Source organism: Erinaceus europaeus, chromosome 14 (assembly GCF_950295315.1).
Source record: "Erinaceus europaeus chromosome 14, mEriEur2.1, whole genome shotgun sequence".
In the NCBI taxonomy this organism is placed as follows: domain Eukaryota; kingdom Metazoa; phylum Chordata; class Mammalia; order Eulipotyphla; family Erinaceidae; genus Erinaceus; species Erinaceus europaeus.
Window position 1 is genome coordinate 29,510,524 of NC_080175.1, and position 27,257 is coordinate 29,537,780.

Genomic DNA, 27,257 nt, shown 5'->3' on the forward strand with positions numbered 1-27,257 from the left:
TTAGTGGTAACTTTTTTTTTTCGCTTTAAAAAAAAAATTTTATTCCCTTTTGTTGCCCTTTTTTTTTGTTTTGTTTTATTTTGTTTTTGTTTGTTTTGTTTTTTTATTGTTGTAATTGTCGTTGTTGGATATGACAGAGAGAAACGGAGAAAGGAGGGGAAAATAGAGAGGGGGAGAGAAAGACACCTACAGACCTGCTACCACTTGTGAAGTGACTCCCCTGCTGATGGGGATGGGGGGGGGGGGCTCGAATCAGGATCCTTAAGCTGGTGCTGGTCCTTGTGCTTTGTGCCACTTGCGCTTAACCAGCTGCGCTACTGCCTGACTCCCCCTAGTGGTAACTTTTAAATTGATATATTATAAGGTCTATGACTGATGTTATGATTTGTTTAATTTTTATAAACCAAAAAAATGGTCCTTGGTAGAAAAAAGGCTCCACATTCCTGAAGAAGATTCTAGTTCATATCAGCTATAAATAATATTCTGGGGACAACTATAGAAAGGAGACTATTAGTTGAGTATTCAAATGATATTATCTGCTTAGATTTTTTTTTTTTGTTTGTTTTTGGATAGGCCTACAAATGGCACTGTGGTTACAGTAAGATATCCTTACGTTTTTAAAGATGTATAAAAATAAAGTGTTATTTCATCTTTAATTTAAAGTATCTCATGATAAAAAAAGATGAGAAAAATGGTAAAATGTTAAACTATTACACTAATTTTCTATTTTTATAAGTTTGAGAATTTTTTAAAAATATTTATTTATTTATTCTCTTTTGTCGCCCTTGTTGGTTTATTGCTGTTGTTGTTGTTATTATTGATATCGTTGTTGTTGGGTAGGACGAAAAGAAATGGCGAGAGGAGGGGAAGACGGGGGCAGAGAAAGATAAGACATCTGCAGACCTGCTTCACCACCTGTGAAGCGACGCCCCTGCAGGTGGGGAGCCGGGTCTCGAACTGGGATTCCTACGGGTCCTTGCGCTTCGTGCCACATGCGCTTAACCTACTGTGCTACCACCCAACTCCCTAGTTTGAGAAATTTAATATAAGAAAAACTGATTTTTAATTTTTTTCATATTGGTGCTCCCTGATATCCTTATCTAGTCCTTTATAAAAACTGTCCAATTCAGGGGCCAGGCGGTAGCATGGAGGGTTAAGTACACGTGGAGCGAAGCGCAACGACCTGTGGAAGAATCGTGGTTCGAGCCCCAGGCTCCCCACCTGCAGGGGAGTCGCTTCACAGGCAGTGAAACAGGTCTGCAGGTGCCTGTCTTTCTCTACCCCTCTCTGTCTTCCCCTCCTCTCTCCATTTCTCTCTGTCCTATCCAACACCAACGACAACAATAATAGTAACAACAACACCGATGGGCAACAAAGGGGAAAAATTGGCTTCCAGGAGCAGTGAATTCATAGTGCAGGCACCGAACCTCAGCAATAACCCTGGAGGCCAAAAAAAAAAAAAAAAGTCCAATTCTTTTTTTTTTACCAGAGCACTGATCAGCTCTGGTTTATGATGGTGCAGGGGGATTGACCTGGGACTTTGGAGCCTCAGGCTTGACAGTCTGTTTGCATAACCATTATGCTCTCTACCCCTGCCCAAAAATTGTCCAATTCTAACATAGTGCTCAACCATGTGCGTGAGCCACCACCAGGCCCCTAAAAATTGTCCAATTCTAATGTGGCACTATCTACTTAATTGATATTATGTTTATTACTAGGTGCATATGATCAAATTTTTCTAGAATTTGGTGGCCAGAGATTTTCATAAACTCTGTATTATATATATATCACCTAAGAAATTGGTTATTAACAAGTAGGACATTCGACCTTAACTCAGTGTAGCAGCATTGAAACTACTGTACATCACCAGAGATAAATACTGATATTCACAAAATTGTAAGAAAGCAAACATGAAGAAATCCTAATCAGTTCTCCTGTCCCTCTGTGAGCTAACTCGTTTCAGTCCTAAGGGCCTGTGGTGGGTGGCACACCTGGTTGAGCACACGTTATAATGCACAAGGAGACAGGTTCAAGCCCTGGTCTCCACCTGCAGGAGGAAACCTTGGCAAGTGGTAAAGCAGTGCTGCAGGTATCTCTCTGTCTCCCTCTGTATCTCCCCTTACCTCCTCAATTTCTGGCTGTCTCTATCCAATAAATAAAGATAATTTTTTTTTAAAGTTAGAATGTTTCAGCTCTTATCTAAAGTTTTAAATTCTAGCACAAACTTCCTTATTTTAAATTTTAATCAAATTATAAATTCTTGTCTCTTAACAATAAGTACCAATACCCTCCCCCACCCACTGTCCTGACTCCTTTGCATCTTGTCCACTATAGTCTGGTGTCCAGCTGTTGAATGGATACATACCTGGCATAACCACAATTCTGCCTTTTGCCTGAAAAAAAAAGAGAAAGAAAAAAATGAACAAGTTTTAACATGTTACTAGTAAATGAAATAAGGCCCTGAGAACAGAAATATAAATATATTAATATTTTAAAACTATTACTAGTGCTTATTTTTTAATAATTTATATATTCTTCTCTTGAATGTAACATTTTAGTCTTTCTTCAACCTTAATAAACTAAGTCCACTTTTGTTTCCAGGTCTTTTGCATCTATTATTTCTTCTGCATGAATCATTCCCCATTTTGTTGCCCCTCCCCCTAACTCTTTTAGATGGGTAATTTCTAATCATCCTTCAAATAACTGTTACTTATTACACACTTATTACAATACATGGATGTATTTTCTTCTAGAGAATTTAACTATAGCCAGTCCCATCCCTCGAATCTAGGATTAATTCCTCTTCAGTGCGTTCCCACAACATTTTTAAAAATAGTAGTCTATTGAAATTGCCTGCTTTATTGTAAGTGCCTGTTGTTAAAATTTGGGGGTGGGTAGGGTGTGTAGTGGTGCACCTGGCTAAGTGCATGTGTTACCACCTACAAGGACCCAATCCCCTCCTACAGGGAAGCAGTGCTGCAGATGTCTCTCTCTCTCTCCGCCTCTAAGCCTTTTGCCTCTTGTTTAAGAGTCCAATGCTTTATCCACTATACCACCTCCCAGGCCACCCCTTTCCCTCTTAATTTCTCTGTCCTGTCAAATAAAGTTTAAAAGAAAATCAAGGGCAAGGGTAGAGAGCATAATAGTTATGCAAAAAGACTCTCATGCCTGGTGCCCCAAAGTCCCAGGTTCAAACCCCTGCATCACTATAAGCCAGAGCTGAACAGTGTTCTGGTATATATATATTCAGTGATTAATTATATATATATATATATATATATATGGAGAGAGAGAGAGAGAGAGAAGCAGAGAGAGTAAAGGAGACCACAGCACCAAAGCTCCCTTTAGTACAATGGAGGCCAAGCTTAAACCTGGATTGTAAATGCACACGGCAAAGTAGCACACTATACAACTAAGCTACTGCGCCAGCCTAAAAGGATTTTTCTGTGCCTGTATGGGGGTAGGCAGAGTGGGTTATATGTGTATAACTCATGTATGTATATACACACGTGAAACTGTATTTTTTAAATCTTATAATACTATAAACCATTAAGAATTTTTTGGAAAAAAATAGTAAAGAGTGCCTAATATGCATTAGACTGGAAGAGCAGAAACTACACACAAACACACAATCTTGACCACCCTACAGTAAAAATGACCTGCACCTAACATATGCCTAGTGCACAGTTTGTAAAACCAGTAAATTCTAGACTAGCAAAGTCACAACAAACCCTTAAGTGAAATTTCTGAGAATTACTTTCATAACTAGAGAAAAGTGAGCATAAGCAAATATTTACAAAGTCATACTAAATACTTTAATTAATAAAAACAGTAATGTATGTATTAATATCTATTATATGTAGAGCACTATGCTAAGACTCTTAACACATTCTGTCTCTACCGTCCCCAGAACAAACCTACAAGGAAATACTACACTTATCTCAGTTTCCACACATGAATAAACAAAAAGTTTAAAGGTTAATAATCCATACAACATTACAAAACAAGTAAGTGCCAAACGTCAGTCTCAAATCTAGAATTTTGTCATCTCCAAAGTTCATACTCACTATGTGGACTATGTCCAATAAATAAAGGAAGAACAGTTACAAAGCCATCTTCTGATTGTTCTACAAATGACACTAACATGGCAAAAGAAAAAAATGCATTTCTTATCTTGAGAGTTGGGAAGAGGTGAAAGAATAAAATCTTAATTTTAGAATTCACCTTCAAATGATAATTATCACATTTGACATACAGACTGAGAATATGAAAATGTAGCTTAAAGGTGGCAGAAAAAGGCAGAATTTGCTGCCATTATTCCAGTCAGATCAGAATCCTACACACTATACTTTGCATGTTTTGATTGCTAGAAACATTAATGACAAATAAGAAATACAAGTAGATAGACAGCCTATTCACTGTCCCTTATAGTCAACAATATTTAGCTTTACAACCTAGCGGAACAATCGATTCTCCAGATTTTTCACAAAAAGAGATGAAATAAACTGTGTATACCTGCTCCATGAGTCTCTTTATTAGGGGAAGCCCTTCTAGTGCCGAACTGTCACATCCACTGGTCAATACTCGTTCAAAACCTAAAGTTATTAGAGTCTCTAAAGCTTCCATTGGGTCATGAACCATGTCAAAGGCTGAAATAAATAAAATTGTTTTGAATTTTTTTTTTAAGAACAGATTTATTGGCTTAAAAAAACAACTCAACTTGGGAAGCCTGATGGTAAATGTTAAAAAAAAAAAAAAGATGAGGGAGCATTCCGTTTTATCAGAGTACAGTTAGGGTGACATAGCTTTCTATACATATTTACAAGTATTCTTGGGGGGGTTATCATGCACATTTATAAAGGAGAAGAGCAGGCATGTGTAGTTGGAGAATATAATAACAAAAATATCTGATATAAGAAAATGGCAGAGAAAATATCACCAGACTTAAGTTGGGGGTGAGATTGTTTTGAGACATCTATCATGGTGAAATGAGAAATTTTACCTATGTGTCAAGAACTGTCCTGTAAACCACTAATCCCCCACCAAAATGATTTTTTTTTTTTTAACACCAGAGCACTGCTCAACTCTGGCTTATAGTAGTGTGGTGGATTAAACTTGGAATTTTAGATCAGTGATGACTCCCCTCAAAAACAAACAAACAAACAAAAAACCCCTGGAACTTTGGAGCTTCTGTGCCAAGTCTTTTTGCATAATGACTATGCTATCTACCCCCACCCAAAATGGAGTTTTAAAAACAACTCAGAGTCAGGGCACAGAGATAACTCACCAAGTGAAAGTAAACTTTATCATGCATAAGAACCCAGGCTCAGGTCTCTGGTTACCACAAAGGAGCACTATGCCTAGGGGCAGTTTCATATGTGGTATCAAATGTCTCTCCTCTCTGTCTCTCATCTTCTGTCTGGAAAAAAGATACAGGGGCCAGCTTGCCGCTCACCTGGTTGAATGAACATGTTACAGTGTGCAAGGATCTGGGGTCAAGCCCCCAATTCCTACCTGCAGAAGGAAAGCTTCAGGAACTGTGAAGCAGTACTGCCAGTCTCTCTCTCTCTGCCATTCTATCTCCCGCTTCCCTCTCAATTTCTCTCTGCCTCTATCAAAATAGAACATTTTTAAAAAGGTAGAAAGAAGAGAGTCCACTGGGAGCAGTAGAATCTTGTAGACACAGAGTCCCAACAAAGCCTTGGCAGGAAAAAAAAAAAATCAAAGCCAAAGTCAATTTAATTTGTAACAATTAGATACACATATTCATCTAAAAAAAAAAACTTATGGGTATTGTAAAAATCCTGGCATTAATGGGGCCAGGTGGTGGTGCACCTGGTTAAGCGCTCACATTACAGTGTGCAAGGACCCAAGTTCAAGCCTCAGGTCCCCACCCACAGGGGGAAAGCTTCACAAGTGGTGAAGCAGGGCTGTAGGTATCTCTCTGTTTCTCTCCCTCTCTACCTCCCCCTCCTCTCTCAATTTCTCTCTGTCTCTATCCAATAATAAATCAAATCAAATAAAATAAAAATAAAAGATAAGAAAATCCTAGCATTAAAGAAGTCCCTCTTGAAAGAGTTTGTGTCATACTCCTATCTCTGCATGTAAATATTCCACCTACTTTAGGCCATCTCCTTGCAATGAAAACTACAAGGAAATTATTAGTAGTGGAATGGTGAAAAGAAAGATTTAAAAAATACAATCTATTAAACAAAGATCATAATCTAATCCTCAGCCTCCATATTTCTTGTCAAAGATAACTAAAAATTATAAGTCTTATACAGAAATATTAGTATGTTGTTTTTAGCAATCCAAGCAATTAGCCTAAATTTATTCTAACTTTCCAAATACAATTTGGATCAAACTTCTTTTATAACCAGTGAGTTTTGTATTTGTACACATGACTTAGCTCTCTTTTCCTTTTTCTTGTTGTCATCTCTAGGGCTTCACTGCTCTAAACTGGCTTTTTCAGATACAGAGGTAGAGAGAGAGATGGGAGAAAACTATAGCACCAGAGATTCCTCCACTGTGTTTAGGGCTGGCTGGAACCTTGAGTTTGCGCATGGCAAAGCAGAGCACTGGCCAAGACAGCTATGAGCCTGTGACTTTTTTTTTCCAGAGTATATATTTTTTTGATTTTTATTTATAAAATGGAAATACTGTGGTCCAGGAGGTGGTGCAGTGGATAAAGCATTAGACTCTCAAGCATGAGGTTCTGAGTTCAATCCCCAGCAGCACATCTACCAGAGTGATGTCTGGCTCTTTCTCTCTCCTATGTTTCCCATTAATTAATAAATAAAATCTTTAAAAAAAATAAATAAAATGGAAATATTCGGTGTGAGGATCCCAGTTGGAGCCCCCGCCTCCCCACCTACAGGGGAGTCACTTCACAGGTGGTGAAGCAGATCTGCAGGTGTCTATCTTTCTCTCCCCCTCTCTGTCTTCCCCTCCCCTCCCCATTTCTCTCTGTCCTATCCAACAACATTGACATCAATAAAACAAGGGCAACAAAAATGGAATAAATAAATAAATATTTTTTAAAAAGAAATTAAGAGGGAAGGGGGAGATAGAGAGGAGGAGAAACAGATACACCTGCAGCACTGCTTCACCACTCTCAAAACTTTCCCCTTGCAGGTGGGGACAAGGGGCTTAAACCTATGTCCTTGTGCATTGTAACATGTGGACTCAACTAGGTGTGCCACCACCTGGCCCCTATAAATAAAAAATATATATATTTTAATTATTTATTTACCCTTTTGTTCCCCTTGTTTTTTTATTGTTGTTGTAGACTTATGGCAGTTTCTACAGAATAAAGATAATTAAAAATAAATAAATAAATTTACAAATGTTATGAGAGGTGCACCAGTCTGTCTGACTGTCTACCTAGCAGAATAAAAAGGCAGCCAGAGTGATAAAACTCGATATACACAAGGCCCCAGTTACGGAAAATAAAAAAAGAAAAGAAAGGACTCACCTCGGTGGAAAGTGACAGGCAGAGGACGGCAAATAGCTATAAAAAGAAAGTTACATAACAATGTGAATGAAGAGCTCATCACTGAATCCATCATGTCAGGAAGAACTTTTTAAAAATATTTATTTATTTATTTATTTATTTTCCCTTTTGTTGCCCTTGTTTTATTGCTGCAGTTATTATTGTTGTTCTTACTGATGTCATTGTTGTTGGATAGGACAGAGAGAAATGGAGAGAGGCAGAGAAGACAGAGAGGGGGACAGAAAGACAGATACCTGCAAACCTGCTTCACCGCCTGTGAAGCGACCCCCCACACACAGGTAGGGAGCTGGGGGCTCAAACTGGGATCCTTACGCTGGTCCTTGCGCTCTGTGCCACCTGTGCTACCTCCTGACTCCCAGGAAGAAAATTTTTATATTCCCTTGTCCCAAGGAGTGAAGACATTGAACTAAATTAATAGTAAAACAAAGTCTTAAAAACTCAAAAGCCCTTTTACTACTAATCTAATTTTCATAGTTAAAAAATGGTCATTTACTCTTTGTAAGAAGTAAAAAAATTATATGAACTGGCAACTAAAAAGGCAGAGTTATATCTATTATTTATATCGGAGAGGACAATTACTTAATATTAGCTAGAAGGTCAAAAAACAATATGAGAATCTTTTTTGAGAAATACTTTGGACTACTAGTTAAAATAGCTTGCTTCTGTTCCTTTAACATACTGCTACACTAAACAAATGCTTTAGCTTTTGAAGTTTTTGGTGCAGTAGTTAATGGAATCAAGTAACTTCCTTAACCTAATTTGTTGAGTTTAGATAGCAGAACATCATCTAGAGCAATTGAAGAGAGTTGTGAGGACTGCCACACATACCCTTTACTCCAAACAGCTAAATAACTACTAAGCACTGCTAAAAATAGGTTAGTGTAAGTATCTGCAAGTATGACTGAGAAATCTGTTTTGGGATCACATTAAAAAAAATTATTTAGTGCTCCAGGAAATGGTGCAGTGGATAAAGCATTAGACTCTCAAGCACATGTACAAGAATGATGTCTGGTTCTTTCTCTCTCTCTCTGTCTTTCTAATTAATACATAAAATCTTCATAAAATTTTATTTACACATACAGGAAAGAGTTTCAAATGAAACAGAGACAGAATGAGAGGTAGAACTCAGAGTTCAACTTTGGCACATGGGATACTGGGAAATTGGGAGCCTCAAGCATATTGTCAGTTCAAAACTAGACCCAGTCTCATTTTCCTTCCTTTCTTTCTTTCTTTTTTTATATGTTTGTTTATTTAATATTGCATAGAGACAGAGAGAAATTGAGAGGGGATGGGAGATAGAGAGCGAGAAAGACAGAAAGACACCTGTGGCCCTGCTTCACCACTTGTGAAGCTTTCCCCCTGCAGATTGGGATCAGGCTTGAACCTGGGTCCTTGCACTGTAATGTGAGCGCTTAACCAGGTGTGCCACTGCCTGGCCCCTCCTTCCTTCCTTTCTTTTTCTTTTCTTTCTTTTTCTCTTTCTCTCCTTCCTTCCTTTTTTATCTTCTTTCTTCCTTCCTTTTTTTTTATGGGAGGGTGGGGTTGTGGGAACGTTATGTCTAGGATCAAACCCTAGGTCTTATACATGCAAAGTACGCACTCTCCTAAAGAGCTACATCCACCATTACCATATTTTTCTGTATGAAGAATATGAATGTAATTATCACTAGAACATTTTAGACTCATATGCAAACTCTTATTTCTTTTTATTCCTTCCTTCTTCTCTTTCTTTCTTTCTTTCTTTCTTTCAAGATGCACTTATTTATCAATGTAAGAATTAGGAAGAGAAAGAACCAGAACATTACTTTGGCACATACAATGCTAGAGATCTAATTCCAAATCTCATGCTTGTAAATTGAGTGCATCTTCCAAGCTGCCAGATTCAAATTCTTTTTTTTTAATATTTATTTATTTTCCTTTTTGTTCCTTGTTTTTGTTTTTGTTGTTGTTGATGATGTTGTCGTTGTTAGATAGGACAGAGAGAAATGGAGAGAGGAGAGGAAGACAGAGAGGGGGAGAGAAAGACAGACACCTGCAGACCTGCTTCACCAGAACCAGGATTCTTATGCCAGTCCTTGCGCTTCGCACCACATGCATTTAACCTGCTGCTAATGTCCACTTGTTCTTACCCACAAGTGACATGCACAGCTCTTTGTCAATATGTCCATCCTCAGTCAATGCTCCAAATACTAAACCATCAGCACCATAAAGCTTGGCAAGATGAATGTCAGCCTTCATCACCTCCACTTCACGATCTGAATATAAAAAATCACCCCCACGTGGCCTAATCATCACAAAAACTGGGATCTGTACGCACTGCTTCACTACTTGAAGGACACCTACAAGAAAGCAGATTAATTAAAATTTACAATGAGAGGGAGTCGGGTGGTAGCGCAGCGGGTTAAGCGCATGTGGCGCAAAGCACAGGGCCTGGCCTAAGGATCCTGGTTCGAGCCCCCGCCTCCCCACCTGCAGGGGAGTCGCTTCACAGGCGGTGAAGCAGGTCTGCAGATGTCTGTCTTTCTCTCCCCCTTGCGGTCTTCCCCTCCTCTCCATTTCTCTCTGTCCTATCCAACAACAACATCAATAATAACTACAACAAAACAACAAGGGCAACAAAAGGGAATAAATAAATAAATAATTTACAATGAGCAAAAAAGCTCAAAAAGTCAGTATTTTTGGTCTTTCCATTTGCTCTTATGTATCACTACTACAAGGAAGAGTTGACTAAAGAAACCACAGAAAGGTAGCCCTAAAAGGAAGGAGGCCAGTGAGAAAAATTGGGCATATTGTGTAAGTTAAGTGAAATTAGAAAGCAGTTACTGCCATTTTAATTTTTTAAATTTTTATTTATTTCCCCTTTTTTCTGTCCTTTTTTATTGTTATTGTAGTTATTTTTGTTGTTGTTATTAATGTTGTCGTTGTTTGATAGGACAGACAGAAATCAAGAGAGGAGGGGAAGACAGAGAGGGGGAGAGACAGATACCTGCAGACCTGCTTCACCACCTGTGAAGTGACTCCCCTGCAGGTGGGGAGCAGGGGGCTCGAACCAGGATTCTTACTCCAGTCCTTGAGCTTTGTGCCACATGCGCTTAACCTGCTGTGCTAGCACCTGACTCCCTAATTTTTTTTTTTTTTTTAACCAGAGCAGTGCTCAGCTCTGGTTTTTGGTAGTGTGGGGGATTGCACCTGGGACTCTGGAGCCTCAGGCATGGGAGTTTCTTTGTATAACCATTATGCTATATACCCCTACCTCAGTTATTGTATTTATTATTATTATTATTATTTTACCAAAGCACTGATCAGCTCTGGTTTATAGTAGTACAGGGGATTGAACCTGGGACTCTGGAGCCTCAGCAGTTATCGCATTCTATAAGTACTTGTGAGTACTTACAGAATGCCAGTAACACCAGTAGAGTCAGGCCAAGAGTTCTGAATTCATAAACATGAGCTCCTGATTCCTGACATCGTTATCTGGCATTGCAAATGACAGTGCTACACTGGCATCTCCCTCTCTCTCCCTAATGTTCATGAAAGAAATAAATGTTTTTAAAAAATATTTGTGCTGGGGAGACGGCATAATGGTTATGCAAAAGACTTTCCTGCTTGAGGCTCTCAGATTTCCGGTCCAATCCCAGTACCAGCATAAGCCAGAGCTGAGCAGTGTTCCTGGTTTGTGTATCTTTCTCTCTGTATTCCTCTTTCTCTCTCTCGCTTTAAAGATATTGTTTATTAATGAGAAAGATAGGAGGAAAGAAAGAATGAACAACACACCACCCTGGTACATGAGCTGCTGGAGATTGAACTCAGGACCTCATCTTGAGAATCCAAAGCTTTATCCACTACACCATCTCCCGGACCACACTCTCTGTATTTTTCTCATTAAAAGTAAATTAAAAAAAAAAAAAGAAAAAGAAAAAGAAAAAATCCCCAGTACCACCATAAGCCAGAGACAAACACAGCTGTGGTCTCTCACTCTCTTCATCTTTTTCTCTGTATCTCTGACTGAAAAAAAAATTAGTGGCTGAGTGGTGACAGCTGATTGAGCTCACACATTACAGTGCATAAGGTCCCAGGTTCAAGCCTTTAGTCCCCACCTGCAGGGGGAAGCTTCAAGAATGGTGAAGCAGAGCTGCAGGTGTCTCTCTGTCTCCCTCTTCTCTCAATTTCTCTCTGTATCTAATAATAAACAAATAACAAAGCATCAGTAAATAGCTAAAATAAAATTTTAAAAAAGAAAGTGTAATAACCAAGATAGTGAGACAGCATAATGCAAAACACCTTGTGCCTGAGACTTTGAGATTCCAGCTTCAGTCCCTAGCACCACCATAAACCAGAGCTGAACAGTGCTCTGGAGTCTCTCAATCTCTCTCTCACTCTCATTAGAATAAATATTATTTAAAAGGAAAGTGTATTAACAACCAATCTCAATGTTCTGCCGGTGTCTTACCTAAGATCTGATCTTCCTATTCTGATTGTTTACAGCTCTAAAGAGCGTACTGGTGATCAGGAGGTGGCACAGTGGATAAAGCATTAGACTATCAAGCATGAGGTCCTGAGTTCAATCCTAGGCAGCACATGTACCAGAGTGATGTCTGGTTCTTTCTTTCCTGCTATCTTTCTTGTTAATAAATAAATAAAATCTTAAAAAAAAAAAAAAGAGAGAACATACTGTAGAGGGAGCCAAGAAAGTGGACCAGTGGGTGGCTTGTATTCTTGAGCTCTGAGTTCAATTCCTAGAATCATATATGATGAAGCAGTAATATATGGCCTCTCTCTCAAACACACACCAAAAATATTAATTTTAAAAAGTGTGAAATGGTTGCATAGTTCTAAAGTTTTTAGGGGCCAGGTAGTGGCGCACCTGGTTGAGTACACGTTACTAAGCATAAGGACCCAGGTTCGAGGCCCCAGTCCCCACCTGCAGGGGGAAAGCTTCACAAGTGGTGAAGCAGTGTTGCAGGTATCTCTGTCTCTCTCCCTCTCTGTCTCCCCCTACCCTCTCAATTTCTGGCTATCTCTAATAAATAAATAAAGATAATACAATTTTTTTAAAAGATGAATCAAAGTTCTACCACTATTATTATTTTATTATTATTTTTTTAACCAGAACACTGCTCAGCTCTGGCTTATGGTGGTGTGGGGGGGAATTGAACCTGGGACTATGGAGCCTCAGGCATGACAGTGTCTTTACAAAATCATCATGCTGGGGGTCGGGCGCTAGTGCAACAATGGGTTAAGTGTAGGTGGCGCAAAGCTCAAGGACCCGCATAAGGATCCTGGTTGGAGCCCCCGGGTCCCCACCTGCAGGGGAGTCACTCCACAAGCGGTGAAGCAGGTCTGCAGGTGTCTTTCTCTCCCCCTCTCTGTCTTCCCCTCCTTTCTCCATTTCTCTCTGTCCTATCCAACAGCGACATCAATAACAAAAACTACAACAATAAAAATATTGACATTACAAAGTCATCATGCTATTTACCCCTGCCCCTACTTATTTTTTATTTTATATAGAAGTCTATGAATAAAATTATTTAAATATGGGGAAAGGAGGGATCCTAGTGCGTGATGATGGAAAAGGACTTAAGTTGTTGTTTTGAGACATCTATCATGGTGAGATACGAGATTCTACCCATGTGTCAAGAACTATACTGTAAACCACTAAGCCCCAATAAAATGATTTTTTTTTTTTAAACCACAGCACTGCTCAGCTCTGGCTTATGGTGGTATGGGGGGGTTGAAACTGGGACTTTGGAGCCTCAGGCATGAGAGTCTCTTTGTGTAACTATTACACTATCTCCCCCACCCAATAAAATTATTTTTAAAAGGAAAAGCTTAAAAAGTACTTAAAATATGACACAAGTAATTTCACCACTATCTCATAAACCCCAATAATAAGTTCTGTAGCAAGTCCTATTAGTTATTTGCCCAATATAAATTTACTTCTTTTTCTTACTAATGGATCCCAATTTTGCATGGGATAGCAATATGCCCAGTACTTAATAGTCACTGTTAAAAAAAAAAAAAGATTGCATTCAAATTTACAGATATGTCCTCAAGATTTCATAGAAATGCCAGGAAATGTTCTTCTTTATTGAGAAGAGTCCCTACCACATTGGAGGAAACTTCAGTGCTATGACTTTTTTTTGCTGTAGCCTCTTTGCCTCTGTCTCTATCTGAAAAAGTCATCCTAGACCAATAAAAGCCTGATGATGACAAGACAAACAAACAAAAGGGGGGGAAAAAAACCACGTCAGGCAGAAAGAAAATTCCATCAGATAGAAATACAGCTTAATGTAAAGAAATGAAGATATTAGGGGAGGGGTCAGGTGGTGACACACCTGGTTGAGTGTGCATATGATAATACACAAGGAACCAGGTTCAAGCTTCTGGTCCCCACCTTCAGGGGGCAACTTCACAAGTGGTGAAGCAGTGCGATAGCTATCTTTCTCCCTTTCTATCTCCCCCTTTCCTCTAGATTTCTCTCTGTCTCTATGCAATAAATAAATAAATAAATATTTTTTAAAAAATGAAGATATTAAAACTATCCTTATCATTATTTAAAACAATATTGTAATCCCTTTAACATTACAAAATTCTTAGCATACAAAGAAGTAAAATGTATGACTACAGCATAAAGACTAAGAGGGAACAAAGGGTGGGGAAGGCCAGATGTTGTTACATCCAGTAGAGTAGCATGTTACAATGTACTAGGACCAGGGCTCAAGCCCCAGGAAGCGTCACAAGAAGTGAAGCAGGGCTGCAGGTGTCTCTCTCCCTCCCTCCTTTTCCTCTCAATTTCTGTCTCTATCCACCATAAATAAATAATTTTTAAAAATAAATAATTCTAAAGAGAGAGAGAGAAAAAAGTCAATATACCAAGGGTTCCAGAGTGAAATGATCAAAAACAGTTTGGTCTTTAATATTATTGCAGAGCAAATAAACTAATTTTTACATCAAACTACCTACATCTCAACTTTTTGATGTATGAAGAAGAGAATATTTATTTATTAGTTGTTTATTTTTGTTTTTGTTTTTTGACTCTAGGGTTATCTCTGGGGTTCGGTGCCTGCACTACAAATCCACTGCTCCTGGAGGCCTTTTTTTTTTTTCCTCCAGGGTTATTGCTGGGGCTCAGTGCCTGCACCATGAATCTACTGCTCCTGGGGGCCATTTTTTCCCCTTTTTGTTGCCCTTGTTGTAGCCTTATTGTGGTTATTGTTGTTGATGTTGTTCATTGTTGGATAGGACAGAGAGAAATAGAGAGAGGAGGGGAAGACAGAAAGGGGGAGAGAAATATACCTGCAGACCTGCTTCACTGCCTGCGAAGTGACTCCCCTGCAGGTGGGGAGCCTGGGCTCGAACTGGGATCCTTAACGCCGGTCCTTGCGCTTTGTGCCACGTGTGCTTAACCCACTGTGCTACCGCCTGAACCCCTTTTTTCGAATTTTTGTTGCCCTTATTATTGTTATTGTTGCTATTGCTGCCGTTGTTGTTGGATAGGACAGAGAAATTGAGAGAGATGGGGAAAACAGAGAGGGGGAGAGAAAGATACCTGCAGACCTGCTTCATGGTCCTTGCGCTTCAAACCATGTGAGCTTAACCTGCTGCACTACTGCCCAGCTCCCTATTTATTTTTTAATGAGAGCACTGACCAACTCTGGTTTATGGTGGTTCGAGGGATTGAACCTGGGACCTTGGAGACTCGGGCATGAGAGTCTCTGTATAACCATTAGGCTATCTAACCCCACTTGAGAACATATATTTAATCATATCTTTATAACCATCAGCATTTCTGACACAATGCTCATTGCATAATTAAGAGGATAGTAAAAACAGTAACGGACCCATATGAAATTAATTATCAACTGTCTCCAGGTTTTATACACTTTTATGAGAAAATATGAAAATTGAACACTTACCCATACTGGGTGTGGTTCCCCCTTCCAGTAAGCTGGAACATAATTCAATCCGACCAGCACCTATGATTTTATTAAAACCAAGCACTTCTCAGTACAGAGGCTGAGTGGTGGCACATCTGGTTAACTGCATTTAATACCATCAACAAAGACCCAGGTTCAAACCCCTGGTTCCCACCTGCAGGGGTAAAGCTTGATGAGTGGTGGAGCAATGCTATACCTGTCTCTGCCTCTCTCTCTTCCTTTCTGTTCTATCAGATAAAGTAAAGTTTAAAAAAATAAAATAAGGGAGTCGGGCAGTAGCGCAGCAAGTTAAGCGCGCATGACACACAGCAAAAAGTCTGGCATAAGGATCCCAGTTCAAGCCCCCGGCTCCCCACCTGCAGAGGAGTTGCTTCACAAGAGGTGAAGCAAGTAAGTCTGCAAGTGTCTATCTTTCTCTCCCCTTCTCTGTCTACCCTGCTCTCTCCATTTCTCTCCTATGCAACAACAACAATAATAACTACAACAATAAAACAACAAGGGCAATAAAAGGGAATAAATAAATAAACTTAAAACAAAACAAAAAAAAGAGAGAGAAGGCAGGAGGCCACTCAGGTGCATTTGGTGTAGGCGATCAAGCTGGAAGCTGATGGGCGTAAGGATCAAGCCCCCCCCCGCCACCTGCAGGGGGTTCACTTCACGGGCGGCGGTGAAGCAGGTCTGCAGGTGTCTCTCTCTCCCCCTCTCTGTCTTCCCATCCTCTCTCAAATTCTCTATCCTATCCAACAACAATGACAACAACAATAACAACAACAACAATGATAAACAACAAGGGCAACAAAAGGGAAAAAAAAGGCCTCTAGGAGCAGTGGATTCGTAGTGCAGGCAACGATCCCCAGGAATAACCCAGGAGACAAAAAAAAAGAAAGAAAGAAAAGAAAAAATAAATAACTATATTTTCCAATAGTCTTTATTATTATTAACTTAAAAATTAACACTAGTCAGCTTTTTGCGCAGCTTAAATGAAGACAACTTCAAGAATAAGAGAATGCGGAGAGCAAAAGACCTGTTAGACTACAAGAGTCTATCAGAGGATTCCAGCAGCTGAGTAAATGGCTCAGCTAGTAAGAGACAGAGCTGCATGCCTGAGCTTCCCTATTTGCTCCCCAGTCCTATGTGTACCTGAGTGGTTATCTGGTCCCTCTCTCCAGCCCCACATGTAATAATGCTCTGGTTTATATCTCTCCTTTCTATGTGTCTTGTGAGATTCTGTAATATGTAATAAATAAAATAAATAAATTTAAAATAGATTCCAGGGGGCAGGCACTGGTGCATCTGGCTAATTGCACACATTACAGTGCACTAGGAACTGGATTCAATCCCCAGCCCCTACCTGCAGAAGGAAGTTTCATGAGTGGTGAAGTGATGCTTCAGGTGTCTCTCTCCATTTGTCCGTTTGTTTATTCATTTATTTATTTATTTGCCTCCAGGGTTATCTCTGGGGCTTGGTGCCAGCACTACGAATCCATGGCTCCTGACAGCCATCTTTTCCATATTGTTGTTGTTGTTGGATATGAAAGAGAGAAATTGAGAGGGGAGGGGAAAATAGACAAGGGGAGAAAAAGACACCTGTAGACCTGCTTCACAGTTTGTGAAGTGACCCCCCTGCAGGTGGAGAGTCGGGGCCTCGAATTGGGATCCCACCACCTGCACTTCCTACTATATGTGCTTAAACCAGTGCACCACCGCCTCATCGCTCCCTCTCCCTCCCTATACCCCCTCCTTCTAAGTTTCTCTCTGTCCTGTCAAATAAAATGAAGCTTATAGAAAAAAAAATTCTATAAACCAGACTGAAGAGTCGCCTAACAATCAAAGATGGGATATTTTGAGCATCAATAAAAACAATGACAATGTGGCTGGGAAGTTGGCTAACTAGTAGTTAGGGAGGTACTACTTCAATCCCCAACACTGGACATGTCAAAGGGGTGCTCTGGTGCTCTCTCTCTCTCTGCTTTATAAATACATAAATGCTTGGGGCTGAGTGGTGGCACACCTGATTGAGAGCACGGTACAATGTGCAAGGACCCAGGTTCAACCCCTCGGTCCCCACTTGCAAGGGGAAAGCTTCATGAGTGGTGAAGCAGTGCTGCAGGTGTCTCTCTGTCTTCTCTCCCTCTCTGTCCTTCCCTCTTGATTTCTGGCTGTCTGTATCCAATAAATAAATAGTTTATATATATATGCTTTAAAAATAAGTAAACTACATCAGATATGTATAAATCAGGCTTATATAAAGAGTTCACTGCAGAGTAAAAACTCATCTAAAAAGTGTGTAAATAAGAGAAACGAAGCATTTATCCTCCCTTTCTTGTATAAACTGAACTTCATTGTAACTTCATTACAACCGATAAAGTTCTTTTTATTTTATTTTATTTATTTATTAGAAAGGTATGATGAGGGAGTCGGGCTGTAGTGCAGCGGGCTAAGCACAGGTGGCGCAAAGCACAAGGACCGGCATAAGGATCCCGGTTCGAACCCCGGCTCCCCACCTGCAGGTGAGTCGCTTCATAGGCGGTGAAGCAGGTCTGCAGGTGTCTATCTTTCTCTCCTCCTCTCTGTTTTCCCCTCCCTCTCTCCATTTCTCTCTGTCCTATCTAACAACGATGACATCAATAACAACAACAATAATAACTACAACAATAAAACAACAAGGGCAACAAAAGGGAATAAATAAATAAAATAAATATATTAAAAAAAACGAAATTTCCTTTAAAAAAAAAAAGAAAGGTATGATGAGAAAGAGAAAGAACCAGACATCACTTTGGTACATGTGCTGCTGGGGATTGAACTCAGGACCTCATGGTTGAGAATCTAATGCTTCATCCACTGTGCCACCTCCCAGACCACACAATGTAAAGTTCTTCAATCAAGTATTTTATTTTTTAAATAATTGTGTTATTTTTATTATTATCTTTATTTATTTATTGAATAAAGACAAGCCAGAAATTGAGAGGGAGGGGTGATAGAGAGATTGAGAGACACCTGCAGCCCTGCTTCACCAGTTGTGAAGTCAAAACAGTATTTTAGCAATAAGTGAAAAGTGTTAGATTTAATTACAGCCAGCATTTTTTATTATTATATTTACTTATTTATTAGAGGCAGCCAGAAATCAAGAGGGAAGGGGGAGATAGAGAGGGGGAGAGACAGAGAGACACCTGCAACATTGCTTCACCACTCAAAAAAGATTTCCCCCTGCAGGTGGGGGCTAGGGGCTCGAACTCCGGTTCTTCTGCATTGTAAGATATGTGCACTCAACCAGGTGTGCCACCACTCGGCCCTAGTGTAGCTATGTAACCCCTATTAAAATTCTTAGGTGAGATGCTGAAATGAAACCTGATAATACCTAAATATCTAAATATCATTACCACACTAAAAAGAGAAAAAAAATTAAGCTTGTATTTTAATATTATGCAATGGAAAGTACAAAAATATTATTTCTTTTAAATAGTCCTTAGATTCCAGAGATATCTACTAAAGTATCTAAGGACGAAACATCATGATTTCTAATATTTGCTACAAAATAATCTGAGGGTTGGGAGAATAAGTAGAAAAATGGAAGGTCAACAAAATATGACTATGGTGGGGCCAGGCAGTGACACACTTGGTTAAGTGCACACATTACAGTGTGCAAGGACACAGGTTCAAGCCCCTGGTCCCTACCTGCAGGGGGAAAGCTTCATAAGTGGTGAAGCAGGGCTGCAGGTGTCTCTGTCTCTCTTCCTCACTATCTCCCCCTCCTCTCTCAATTTTTCTGTCCCTATTCAATAAATAAATAAATAAATAATGTTTTTTAAAAAGAATGGATTTTCTATGCTTTTTTAAAAAAATAAAAAATGGGAGTCAGGCGGTAGCGCAGCGGGCTAAGCGTAGGTGGCGCAAAGCACAAGGACCGGTGGAAGGATCTCGGTTCGAGCCGGCCCCCCACCTGCAGGGGAGTCGCTTCACAGGCAGTGAAGCAGGTCTGCAGGTGTCTGTCTTTATTTTCCCCTGTCTTCTTCTCCTCTCTTCATTTCTCTCTGTCCAATCCAACTACGATGACAACAACAATAATAACTACAACAACAATGAAAAACAAGGGCAACAAAAGGGAAAATAAATAAATATAAAAAATAAAAACCAAAATATGACTATGGGCTAAATGCTTAATTTCTTTTTTTAGTAGCCTGTAAACTAAAATTATTTGTTTTAAAAAAATAAAATCTTTGGAGGGGGTGCCAAGAGATGGCTCACCTGGTGGAGTATACACTTTATCATACCTAAAAATCAAGCCACCACATGGGAACACCTGCACAGGAGAGCTTCATGAGTAGTGGCTCAGTACTGTGCTGTTCTTCCTCTTACCCCTTCTCTGCCTTTCATGACGTGTGTGTGTGTGTGTGTGTGTGTGTGTCTGATCTGGAGCTGGAGCAGCAGAGGAATTATGCAGGTAAGGAGCCTCAGATTAACCCTGGTGGCAAAAAAAAAATACAAGGAAAATCTATACTGATATGTAATTCATATACCGTATAATTTACCTACTTAAAAGTATACAAGGGTTTTCAGTACATCCATAGAACTTTGTAGTCATCACCATCACCAATTCCAGAAATTTTTCTTTTACCATCTAGGAAATAAATCTCACCATTTTTTTTTTTTTTTGCCTCCAGAGTTATCACTAGGACTCATTGCTGACAGTACAAATCTACTGCTCCTGGCAGCCATCTTTTCTTTTTTTTCTTTTTTTTTTTTGATAGGACAGAGAGAAATTGAGAGAGGGAGGGGAAGATAGAGTGAGAGAAAGACAGACACCTGCAGACATGCTTCACCACTTGTGAGGCGACCCCCCCCCCCCTGCAGGAGAGGTGCTGGGGGCTAGACCCAGGATCCTTGCACGGGTCCTTGCGCTTCATATTATGTATGCTTCAGCGGGGGTGCCACAGATCGGACCCACAATCTCCCACTCTTTTTTAAAAAAATATTTATTTTATTTAATTTATTCCCTTTTGTTGCCCTTGTTGTTTTATTGTTGTAGTTATTATTATTGTTGTTGTCATTGTTGGATAGCACAGAGAGAAATGGAGAGAGGGAGGGGAAGACAGAGAGGAGGAGAGAAAGATAGACACCTGCAGACCTGCTTCACCGCTTGTGAAGCGACTCCCCTGCAGGTGGGGAGCCGGGGTTCGAACCGGGATCCTTATGCCGGTCCTTGTGCTTTGTACCACCTGCGCTTAACCCACTGCGCTACAGCCCGACTCCCACAATCTCCCATTCTTTAGGCCTCACTTTCCGCCTGCCCCATGCTCTCTGCCCATGGCAATCACTAACATTCTATGTAGCCATAAGTTTTCCTGATCTGGACATTTAATATAAGTGGGATATATATATGCTAGGATATACTAGGTTTTGTTTATTTTTACTTTTTTCTACTTATAGTTTCAATAGTTATACATGATGTAGCATGTGTACTTCATTAATTCTTTTTTGTTGCCAAATTAAGAAAGGTTCTTACCTTTTCAAAGGATTATTTTCAAAGAAAAGAAGTCTAGACCTCACCACGTGATGGGAGTTTGGGTGCTGTGGTTCCTCCCCACCTCCTCTACCCACCCTCCTTCCTTCCTTCTTCCCCTTCCTTCTCCCCTTCTTCCATTCTTCCCTCCCTCCTTCCTTTCTTTCCACAGTACCAAAACTCTTTTCAGTGCAGTAGGGGCTTGTCTCAAACCTGTGTAACACACAATACAAAGCAGCACACTATCCAAATGAGCCCTTTTATTAGACCCAATGTGTTGCACTTTTTCTTTTCTTTTAACCTTTATTTTTTATTGGCTAGAGACAGCCAGAATTTGAGAAGATAAAGGAAGAGAGACATCTGCAGCACTGCTTCACCACTTGCAAAGCTTTCCCCCTGCAAGTAGGGACTAGGGGCTTGAACCTGGGTCCTTGCTCATTGTAACGTGTGCTCAACTAGGTATGCCATCACTTGGCCCCATGTGTTGGCCTTTCTAACTGAAAAAGTTAGCCCAGAATAGTGAAGCACCAAAAATGACTAAAAATTAAAATAAAAGAAAAAAAAAAAAAAAGAAAAATACCTCTGGGAGGTAGCACAATAGATAAAACACTGGATTCTCAAGCATGAGGTCCTGAGTTCAGTCCCCAGCAGCACATGTACCAGAGTGATATCTAGTTCTTTCTCTCTCTCCTATCTTTCTCATTAATAAATAAATAAAATCTTTTTTAAAAAGACCAAATATGACCAGCAAAGTCAAAAATATACATACTACTCTTTTGAAAAAGTTTGCTGGCTTCTGATATAGATGAAGAATATAGCCATTTGTGGTCTGGAGGTGGTGAAGTGGATAAAACACTGGACTCTCAAGCATGAGGTCCTGAGCTCAATCCCTGGCAACACATGTAACAGAGTGATAACTGACTCTTTTTCTCTCTCCTATCTTTCTCATGAATATATACATAATATATATGTATATATTAAAAATGGCCTACTGAAAATAGTTGAAAGTACTTCTGGGTCAAAGAGGAAATCAAGGAAGAAATCAAAATGTTTCGAGACTTCAATGAAAATGAAGACACAAGCTATCAAAATATTTGGGACACAGCTAAGGCAGTACTGAGAGGGAAGTTCATAGCTATACAAGCACACATTAGGAAACAAGAAAAAGCACAAATAAACAGCCTGATTGCTCATCTTAAAGACCTAGAAGAAGAACAACAAAGGAATCCTAAAGCAACCAGAAGGACAGAAATCACTAAAGTTAGGGCAGAGAATAAGAAAACCATACAAAAGATCAATGAAAGTAAATGTTGGTTCTTCGAAAGAGTGAACAAAATTAAAAAATTAGCCAGACTCAAAAAACAAAAAAGGGAGAAGCTACCCAAATAAATCGGATAGTAAATGAAAGAGGAGATATCACAACAGACACCGCAGAAATTCCACATATCATGCGAGGCTTCTATGAACAACTATATGCCACCAAGCTAGAGAACCTGGAAGAAATGGACGATTTCCTAGATACCTACCAACTTCCAAAACTAAGTAAAGAGGAAGTGGATAACATGAACACGGCCATCACAGCTAATGAAATTGAAACAGCTATCAAAAACCATCCCAAAAATAAAAGTCCTGGGCCAGATGATTTTACAAATGAATTCTACAAAACCTTCAAAGAAGAACTAATACCTTTACTTTTAGAAGTCTTCCAGAAGATTGAAGACACTGGAATACTCCCTGCCAGCTTCTATGAAGCCAACATCACTCTGATACCAAAAGCAGACAGGGACACAACCAAAAAAGAAAACTATAGACCAATATCTCTGATGAACATAGATGCGAAAATATTGAACAAAATTCTGGCCAACTGGATACAGCAGTATATCAAAAAGATTGTTCATCATGACCAAGTGGGGTTTATCCCAGGCATGCAAGGTTGGTTTAATATACATAAATCAATCAATGTGATCCACCACATCAACAAAAGCAAGACCAAAAACCACATGGTCATATCAATAGATACAAAAAAAGCCTTTGACAAAATACAACATCCCTTTATGATCAAAACACTACAAAAAATGGGAATAGATGGAAAATTCCTGAAGATAGTGGAGTCTATATATAGCAAACCTACAGCCAATATCATACTCAATGGTGAAAAACTGGAAGCATTTCCCCTCAGATCGGGTACTAGACAGGGCTGCCCACTATCACCATTACTATTCAACATAGTGTTGGAAGTTCTTGGCATAGTGTTCAGGCAGGAGCAAGGAATTAAAGGCATACAGACTGGAAGAGAAGAAGTCAAACTCTCCCTATTTGCAGATGACATGATAGTATACACAAAAAAACCTAAGGAATCCAGCAAGAAGCTTTTGGAAATCATCAGGCAATACAGTAAGGTGTCAGGCTATAAAGTTAACATTCAAAAGTCAGTGGCATTCCTCTATGCAAACACTAAGTTAGAAGAAGTTGAAATCCAGAAATCAATTCCTTTTACTATAGCAACAAAAACAATAAAATATCTAGGAGTAAACCTAACCAAAGAAGTGAAAGACTTGTATACTGAAAATTATGAGTCACTACTCAAGGAAATTGAAAAAGCCACTAAGAAGTGGAAAGATATTCCATGTTCATGGGTTGGAAGAATTAACATCATCAAAATGAATATACTACCCAGAGCCATCTACAAATTTAATGCTATTCCCATCAAGATCTCAAGCACATTTTTAGGAGAGTAGAACAAATGCTACAAATGTTTATCTGGAACCAAAAAAGGCCTAGAACTGCCAAAACAATCTTGAGAAAAAAGAACAGAACTGGAGGCATCACACTCCCAGATCTCAAACTGTATTATAGGGCCATTTTCATCAAAACTGCTTGGTACTGGAACATGAATAGACACACTGACCAGTGGAATAGAATTGAGAGCCCAGAAGTGAGCCCCCATACCTATGGACATCTAATCTTTGACAAAGGGGCCCAGACTATTAAATGGGGAAAGCAGTCTATTCAACAAATGGTGTTGGAAACAGTGGGTTGAAACATGCAGAAGAATGAAACTGAACCACTATATTTCACCAAATACAAAAGTAAATTCCAAGTGGGTCAAGGACTTGGATGTTAGACCACAAACTATCAGATACTTAGAGGAAAATATTGGCAGAACTCTTTTCTGCATAAATTTTAAAGACATCTTCAAAGAAATGAATCCAATTATAAAGAAGACTAAGGCAAGTATAAACCTATGGGACTACATTAAATTAAAAAGCTTCTTCACAGCAAAAGAAACCACTACCCAAACCCAGAGACCCCTCACAGAATGGGAGAAGATCTTTACATGTCATACATCAGACAAGAGTTTAATAACCAACATATATAAAGAGCTTGCCAAACTCAACAAGACAACAAATAACCCCATCCAAAATGGGGGGAGGACTTGGACAGAATATTCACCACTGAAGAGATCCAAAAGGCCGAGAAACACTTGAAAAAATGCTCCAAGTCTCTGATTGTCAGAGAAATGCAAATAAAGACAACAATGAGATACCACTTAATTCCTCAATAAAGAAATTAAAAAAAAAAAAAAAAGAATAGGGAAACTATCAGGGGAGGGGATGGGATACGAAGTTCTGGTGGTGCGAACTGTGTGGAGTTGTACCCCTCTTATCCTATGGTTTTGTTAGTGTTTCCTTTTTATAAATAAAAAAAATTTTTAAAAGAAAATAGTTGAAACTGAGTGTTGGGCAGATGGGTATTTATACTTGTTTCTAGACTTTAATGTATATTTGAAATTTCCTATTTAAAAAATGTAAATTATTTTTTGATGCTGAGATGAGATGATAGAAATGCTTGTGCTTCCTATTAAAGCAAAAGAAACCTTGAGGTGTTGGGGGGGAGGTTTGGGCGGTGGCTCACTCGGTTACATGCACATAGTACAAAGCACAAAGACCCCCATCAGGATCCCAGTTTGAGCCATGGCTCCCCACCTGCAGGGGGGGATTGCAGGTGTCTCTATCTCTCTCCCTCCTCTCTATCCTCCCCTCGTCTCTCAATTTCTTTCTGTCCTATCCAATAAAAAAAAAAAATGAAATAATGGCTTCCAGGAGTGGTGGATTCATAGTGCCAGCACAGTGCCTCAGCAATAACCTCAGAGGCAAAAAATAAAAATAAATAAAAAATAAACCTTGAGGTATAAATAGAGAATGTTTAGAAAATGATAATTATAAATGAACAGAAGGTGAAAATGTCAACAAATTTCTACACTTATCTGTAAGTCAACAGTTTTTTATGGGGGGAAGTATATCTTTGCCTAGTTCAATTTAAAAAATGAAGGCAGGGGAGTCAGGCAGTAGTGCAGAGGGATAAACGCAGGTGGCGCAAAGTGCAAGGACCGGCATACGGATCCCGGTTCGAGCCCCCAGCTCCCCACCTGCAGGGGCGTCACTTCATGGGCGGTGAAGCAGGTCTGCAGGTGTCTGTCTTTCTCTCCCGCTTTCTGTCTTCCCCATCTCTCTCCATTTCTCTCTGTCCTACCCAACAATGATGACATCTAGAACAACAACATGTGGTCTGGGAGGTGGCGCAGTGATAAAGCTTTGGACTCTCAAGAATGAGGTCCCATGTTCGATTCTTGGCAGCACATGTTCCAGAGTGATGTCTGGTTCTTTCTCTCCTCCTATCTTTTTCATAAATAAATAAAATATTTTTTTAATATTTATTTTATTTATTCCCTTTTGTTGCGCTTGTTTTATTGTTGTAGTTATTATTGTTGTTGTTGTTGTTGGATAGGACAGAGAGAAATGGAGAGAGGAGGGGAAGACAGAGAGGAGGAGAGAAAGACAGACACCTGCACACCTGCTTCACCGCCTGTGAAGCGACTCCCCTGCAGGTGGGGAGCCGGGGTTCGAACCGGGATCCTTATGTCGGTCCTTGTGCTTTGCGCCACCTGCGCTTAACCCACTGCGCTACAGCCCGACTCCCAAATAAAATCTTTTTTAAAAAAAAGAAAATCTTAAATAGGTTTTCAATTAAAAAATGAATAACTACAACAATAAAACAACAAGGGCAACAAAAAGGACTAAATAATAAATAAATATATATATATATATTTTAAAAATGAAGTTGGTAGGAAAGTAACATTGTGGATAGACTCATAATGACACTTCCAGGGAGAAGGCTCAAAGAAGGTAATTTTCCAGTATGTTTTCTAGTTGGTTGATTCTTGTCAAAAGGTTTAATAGAATCCTTAGTTATCATAAGGGCTCCCAAGGTTAGGGATTTGCAGGATTCATTTTCAGACTACCAACTGTCATTCATTCTCTAATTTTTTTATTTTTTATAATGTTAATTTAAAGAGCTACCAACTGTCATTTATTCTCTAATTTTTCTATTTTTTATAATATTTTTATTTATTTATTATTGGATAGAGACAGAAATTGAGAGGAGTGGGGAGACAGAGACGGAAAGAGACAGAGACACCTGCAGCTCTACGTCATCACTTGTGAAGCTTTCCCTCTGCAGGTAGGGAGAGGAACTTGAACCTGGGCCCTTGAGCACTGTAATGTGTGTGCTTAACCAGGTGCACCGCCTGGCTCCTTCATTCTCTAATTTTTCTTACCTCCTCTTTCTGCATTTACAGCTGACTCTACTGAATCGACACACACTTCCATGAGAAATCCATTTGCTGCTCCTAAAACACACAAACAACGCAATTTCATGATGGTACTATCCATCCAGCCCAACCTACCATACATAATATACGTTTTGCTGCCAAAATGCAAACTTCTAATAAGTAGGTAAATACATAATTATAGTAGCACCAGTGAATATGCTATATTATTAATTTGATGCTTCTGGGTTTTATACACACATACAAAACTATAATAATAAAAATATACATTGAATATCAAGTTTATCTTCCTAAAAACAGTTTTCCTCCTCACATTCTAGGCCAGATTCTTTTCTTTTCTTTTTGTAGGTCAGATTCTTTTCAATGCTTCTCAATGCCTAGAAAATATGTTTAAATTTCTTTAAAAGAAATATGTGGTTAAAACATAAGATGTGGGGAGTCGGGCGGTAGCGCTGCCGGTTAAGCACACGTGGAGCAAAGCGTTTGAGCCCTGGGCTCTCCACCTGTAGGGGAGTCGCTTCACAGGCAGTGAAGCAGGTCTGCAGGTGTCTATCTTTCTCTCCTCCTGTCTTGCCCTCCTCTCTCCATTTCTGTCCTATCCAACAACGATGACATCAGTAACAACAATAATAACTACAACATTAAAACCTCAAGGGCAACAAAAGGGAATAAATAAAT

The 27,257-nt window shown here is 39.5% G+C and overlaps 1 protein-coding gene across 6 annotated transcripts in view; it reads right to left on the bottom strand.

The window, feature by feature from the left end:
• CUTC (cutC copper transporter) overlaps nucleotides 1-27,257 on the bottom strand; it is a 40,808-nt gene that overhangs the window by 10,930 nt on the left and 2,621 nt on the right. For 3 of the 6 annotated variants that reach the window (XM_016191358.2, XM_007530261.3, XM_060171504.1), the window contains exons 2-7: nucleotides 26,568-26,639; nucleotides 15,430-15,489; nucleotides 9,643-9,852; nucleotides 7,475-7,510; nucleotides 4,516-4,649; nucleotides 2,366-2,393 (exon numbers count right to left, since the gene is read on the bottom strand). In XM_016191358.2, the coding sequence (XP_016046844.1) occupies nucleotides 2,366-2,393; nucleotides 4,516-4,649; nucleotides 7,475-7,510; nucleotides 9,643-9,852; nucleotides 15,430-15,489; nucleotides 26,568-26,639 (540 nt within the window). The remainder of the gene's footprint in view (nucleotides 1-2,365; nucleotides 2,394-4,515; nucleotides 4,650-7,474; nucleotides 7,511-9,642; nucleotides 9,853-15,429; nucleotides 15,490-26,567; nucleotides 26,640-27,257) is intronic. The other 3 variants (XM_060171503.1, XM_060171505.1, XM_016191357.2) reach the window with 2 other exon arrangements.